Consider the following 5715-nt stretch of genomic DNA (forward strand, 5'->3'; position numbering starts at 1 on the left):
ATATAGACCTGTCTATTCATTTATAGATTAATAGTTTTACTGGACAGAAATTACAAAGAACAAATCTGGTTCTTAATCAAGTCCTAAAGAGTCAAATTAAAAGTGAGCTAGAATTCTGATTGGCAGACATCTTTGTTTATTATCTACAGTTTAGTTGAGGCAGGCCGTTTGGTCCAATGCTCGCTTTGCTTGAAAAGCCGGAAGTCTGGCTGTAGTCTCCGGGCTCTTTAAGCCCGGAGACTACAGTTTGGTTGAGGCGACCCATGAAGATTGGTTGAGGTGGACCGCTTGGTCAAAAGCCGGAAATCTGGCCCCTGGCCGGAGCTCTTTAAGCCCTGCCACTGTTGGCATTCAGGCTCAATATATATAAAACTACTGAGCCACCAAGAATCTAAATAGATTAGGCTTCAAAAAGTGAAACAGTTTGAAAAATATGAAGATTGTATGCATGAGAAACACAAACTAAGTCACAGCTCTTGTGTACTAAATAATTAACTAACCATTTCTTGTGCCACAACCTCAGGAACCTCCTTCTCCAAGTCAAATGTGAACTCAATGGCTCCACTCTCCTTGTACTTTCCTTTCAACTTCTTATGGTCCTCCACCCACAGTTTGAGAGCTATGATGGGTTTTTTCCCATCGTCTTCCTCTGCAAGCTCCACCCTCACACCTGTGTCCTCGGCAAAGAAAGCATGGTTCAACAGGTCCCTAATGGTATACCTGAAAAAGCAACAAAGAAATAAAATAAAACTCAGACTAAACAATTTGGGCTAAGACTTGGTGGCCTGACAATTGATAACACAATGACAGTAGTAAGTCAACAGCAGTATTTTCAGCTATAATATTTTTCTTAATTCATTCATATTTGTTGAGTTTTGTAGCTAGTGATTTTATTTTCATTATGCAAGAGGTAGTACTCTATACATATACTGAAGTGCAAATCTTACAGTTTGCCTAATTTTTACATCAGCTTTTTTTAAAGCAAAAACTGATGGTATATATATATATTTTTTTAAAGGGAAAATTAAAGCTCAAGTTTAATTGATTGATTGATGTTGATAAGAAACTGCAGCAGCAGAAATTAAACACAGTGAAGACATGACTTAGGTTCACTAAGTAATTGCATTAAACAATACCAGGTGTTTTCCAATTGAGCTCTGGCAAATGTTCCCAAAAAAGGTCCACCACATGGTATTCAAGGCTCATTTGGCCTGCTTGTAGGGAAACTCATTACATCACAGAACTTTACAACAGTTTAGGAGGAAGACTACTGTGCTGTTGAAATCTTTAGTGTCAGAGAAACAGCAAAAGTCATTAAATGCAGGAGTACCTCTGGCCTTTGTTGGACAAGAGAAAAAAAAAAAAATCACTTACCGTTCCTCTTTCTTTTGACATATACACTCGCCAATGATCTCCTTGATTTCAGGATCCACAACCTTGTTGTAGCTGGCTGGCTTTACACCCTGAAAGTAAAGAAACATGAATACACAGGACATGAAGAGACATGAAAACGTTTTCCTGATAAAAGCAGAAAGAAAGCTAAATTGTGTGAAGGCTGTTTGTTTTTGGTTTTCAACCTAACAGGTCTCGTCTTTACACACACCCTTTGGTCAGATTGCAACTGTAACAAATCCCTAACAGTTCAAATAGATGCATAGATTCTTATTCAAATTCAACAAGAATTTGAGTAAGGTCAAACCTGACTTCGTTAAAATCAAACAGGACTGTTGAACTAAGGCATTTTACAACACCATACATCACATTGTTATTATAATGTATTTGAATTAATCAGGCATTCAATGTGCCAAGAGTAAAATTTAAAAGTCAATTATACACGTCTTTTCAATCATCTTTTCATTGGGGAAGTAAAATGTTACTAGTATCGCTTTTGATCAATCGCAAATTAATATCCCACTTTGGTCTGGCGCAAGCAGCATCTAGAGACAGCTTCTCTAGTGTTTCTCATCCATCAATGGGAGCAGAGAGCCTTCCTGCATTAACTGCATATACAGTAATCATGTCTTAGCTTATCTTGAGACGTCAAGAGCTGAAAAATCAATACCTTTTATCAAATATGGAAGTCCAACATGACTAAAGACAATCCCCAAACTAAATGACAATTTGGAGTATGCCACGTCAAGAGATGGACGCACTGTTCTATTAAATCATGATCTATGACCACATATGGAATAAAACCCAACAACTTTTAACCTCAATGCGTCTTATTTTTATGAATCCCAGTTTATACAGCATGAAACTCTTAACAGAAATTCTGTAAAAAGTTTGATAAAGTAAAATTATAACATATAATAGTAATCATAATAGTATAATCTATTATTTTGTATTGTTGAAATAACAGTAAAAATTCACACTCGATAGTGATGCTTAGTAAAATACGTGATACAATTTATAAAACCACTACAACCTTTTTTTGAAGTCATATACGACAGTGTTTGTATTAAAGTAATTAGGTCAAAGTCAGGTAGAAAGCTATTAAGCTACCATTAGGAAAGAAAACTATTCAAGAGTCACTTCTCTTTACTGCAAAACAGGAAGTGTTTATTTGTTATGAAAGCATATACCGCAATGAAATATCATTGGATACTTTGTGCTTCCATTTGCTTTGGATTCTTGTATTCAAAATTGGTTTTTAATGTGGATCCAGAACATGGATCTGGTGCAGGCAAATTTTTTTTACAGTGTAGACAAGGGTCTCGTGAATTGTAATGTATTCAGCAGCAGCTGTTCAGTTTTTATGTTTCGGGTAATTTAGCATCATATTTTCTTTGATGATCAGTCAGGATGGCACGGTTGCTACGGATTCTAATTACGTTCTGCTTATATTGTCAGCTACACTATGTGTGCAGCATATATTTATGTTTACTTGTTTTATATTTAGCCGCATGCTAATTCTTTCACTACAGAACAGAGGGTTTGGTCATTTTGTCACTTTTAGTAGCCGATGTAGCTGCCAGCTGATTGAGATTTTTTTTGTGTTACATTGCAGCTACAGCAGAAAAGAGCAATCCGCTGCACCAAATCCATTCCTGAGAAATAGCTTGAAGGTGGAACTCAAAGACACAATAACACTGTAAGTATATTGTCTGGTATATTTAACTCTCCTGTTTTTGAGATGCAGGAGCTTTACTGACATTTTTAATCTGCTTTAAAATTTTACTTTGTCTGCATCATTCAGTTTTTCATATTTCTCTGCCTTGTGGGAAAAATTTCTTCAAATGCTCAGAGACTCACTTCTCATTTTCCTGGAGTTTTAAACTTCCAGAAGCAGCTCATTTACATAATTTTTGTAACAATTATATTGAAATATTGATTATTCTGAGACACCTATAACACTGCGTGATATTTGCTCTCAACTGAATCTTTACTGTATTATATACTAAATTCACTAGAAATGCCACAGACTACATAATCTCAATCAATTTGGTTAGTTTTGTTTCCTCTTTGCCACCTTTCTGAGGTGGCAAACTTTTGAGAGTTCTTTTCTAACTCTCAAAAGTTAGAAAATAAATCTTAACCGCAGGTCCACTTACACTAGTAACTTTACGATAAATCTGAGCAGCATTTTGACACTCTGAGTAGGGATACTCTGAGGTGGCCATCTCTAGCATGCACATGCCAAATGCATAGACATCCACGGCCTCGTCATAGTGCTCTTCGTACATCTCTGGAGCCATGAACTCTGGAGTACCTAGAAAAAGAACGACAGAGTCCCTCGTAATTGGACAGAATCATCACCGTCTCCAGCCTCATAGTTAAGTCCAATACCCAAATTTCATACCTATGACGCTTTTTGCAAAGGAGGCAGCTTTGAGTGTCGCCAGTCCTAAATCTCCTATCTTGACTGACCCCGTCGGTCCAGTAATGAAGATGTTGTCACATTTGAGGTCTCTGTGGATGATCGGTGGCGTTCTGGTGTGGAGAAAGTGAAGGCCTTTCAGGATCTGTCTGCACCAGCTTCTCAGGACTTTGGGTTTCATGACCTTGAAACGCTTAAGGTAACTAAGAGAAGGAGTGAGAAATTTGTATGAGTGCTTAAGTGTACATGACCATTCATTTCCACTTTTGATGAAAAAAAGCCCTTTATAAATACTTACGTTTTTAGCGTTCCTGATGTCATGAGCTCCGTCACTAAAACAATGTACTTCTTTCCTTTTAGAGGAGATTCCCAGAAGTCATAGAAACGAACAATGTTGGGATGCTGTAGACCCTTCAACATCTCTGCCTCCTCCTTAAAGCGCTGGCGTTCCATTTTTGACAGCTTACGGTCCTGGTGGAAAAACAAAGCAAAATAAATAGTAAACAGAGTTCGAACAGTAAAATGGTCAAAGTGTCATGTATAATGTTGCTTCAAAGCAATGAAAAAGATGTAAGAGCTCATCATTTTTCCCGCCACGTTCAAATGGATCTCTCCAGTATTTCTCAAATATTGGAATGGTAGGGTGCCTGGGATGAGGTATCCATGTCTTTTGTTCATGCTTGAACAATAAACACACTGGTACACAGAGTAGATGGAAAAGTTTGTGACAGTCAAAAGAAAGATCCTATAGCCACGCTACTTGACAGGCTCACATGTGCTCAATACAAACTTTAAAAAGTGTAATTACCCAAACCTAAAATAGGTGGGCAGATGAAAAAGACCAGGGAATACAGCAAGGCCTAAAAAGCCCTGGGTTTTACTGTGAATGGAAAATGTTATGCCCTTTTCATCTATTCTGATGAGTTAAAATATATGTAAATATTGTTGCACATTTTGCACAAAAAATATTTAAAAAGCGTTTTTGAAAAAGAATAAGCTGATGAAGCTGATAAGTAGCCAATATTACAATCTGTTTAACCTCGAAATGCACATCCCAGCGAACCATTTGCACTTTTTCTCTTTTGAGAATCACACAGACTGAGCAGTCTTGATTAAATGTTACATGTTGAGTTAATAAAGTGAACTTGGACATTGTTTTAACATCTAAAACAATAAGTGAGTTGCAATAGCTTAAATTGATGTTTTGCAGTTCATTTTACTAATCAGCTTTGATAAGCGCTGGGGCCAGTGTTTTGGACAGAAACAGTTGAATATGATCAGGTTCTCAACAAAATTTCAACTTGGGGGAAGTGGGAAGTGCTCTACAAATTACCAGATCAAATCTTAAGAAGTATTAAAGAATCTAGACGGCGAAACGTGACAACCCACCGACACTAAGTAGAACAAACTAGACATGATCGCTGTCACTCCCACATCATGCTGCAGTCTTAAAGGTTATGTCACTAATCTTTTCCATCTTTCTCAGCCTGTTTCACATGTGCACTCACTCTCTCTTAACCATCTTCTGCTCCCATCTCTCCTGCCCCCACTGAGCGGCACATCCTCTTCCCTGCACCCTTCACATCAACCACTCCCTTCTTCATCCCCAACCAGGCACTGAAGCATCCTCCAGAATCCCCGTCTCCAATACAGTCACTGCATTTCACTGCAGGGAGGATTTTCACAGAACTTTGCTTGCGACTGCGCACAGTGCATGTGGCGTTGTGCATTTCCTTCAAAAATAAACAAAATCACCTTGCATAACAGAGACGCAATCACTGAGGGAAAGCCAGACCCCCACCCCAGACAAAGATCAGCGACAATGACGCCGGAATGAAACCCAGCGCAGTCGAGTTAATTATTCAAGTAGCGTCAACTCGTCTAAAACAGAAAAAGTA

At 38.1% G+C, this 5715-nt stretch overlaps 1 protein-coding gene across 8 annotated transcripts in view; it reads right to left on the reverse strand.

Moving 5' to 3' along the window:
• LOC106948073 (serine/threonine-protein kinase WNK2) overlaps positions 1-5715 on the reverse strand; it is a 76129-nt gene that overhangs the window by 37580 nt on the left and 32834 nt on the right. For all 8 annotated transcript variants that reach the window (XM_015033526.1, XM_015033527.1, XM_015033531.1 and 5 more), the window contains exons 3-7: positions 4116-4288; positions 3800-4020; positions 3552-3709; positions 1375-1463; positions 501-720 (exon numbers count right to left, since the gene is read on the reverse strand). In XM_015033526.1, coding sequence (XP_014889012.1) covers positions 501-720; positions 1375-1463; positions 3552-3709; positions 3800-4020; positions 4116-4288 — 861 coding nt within the window. The remainder of the gene's footprint in view (positions 1-500; positions 721-1374; positions 1464-3551; positions 3710-3799; positions 4021-4115; positions 4289-5715) is intronic.

Source organism: Poecilia latipinna, unplaced genomic scaffold (genome assembly GCF_001443285.1).
Source record: "Poecilia latipinna isolate Pla-1442-1.1 unplaced genomic scaffold, P_latipinna-1.0 Scaffold271, whole genome shotgun sequence".
NCBI lineage: Eukaryota > Metazoa > Chordata > Actinopteri > Cyprinodontiformes > Poeciliidae > Poecilia > Poecilia latipinna.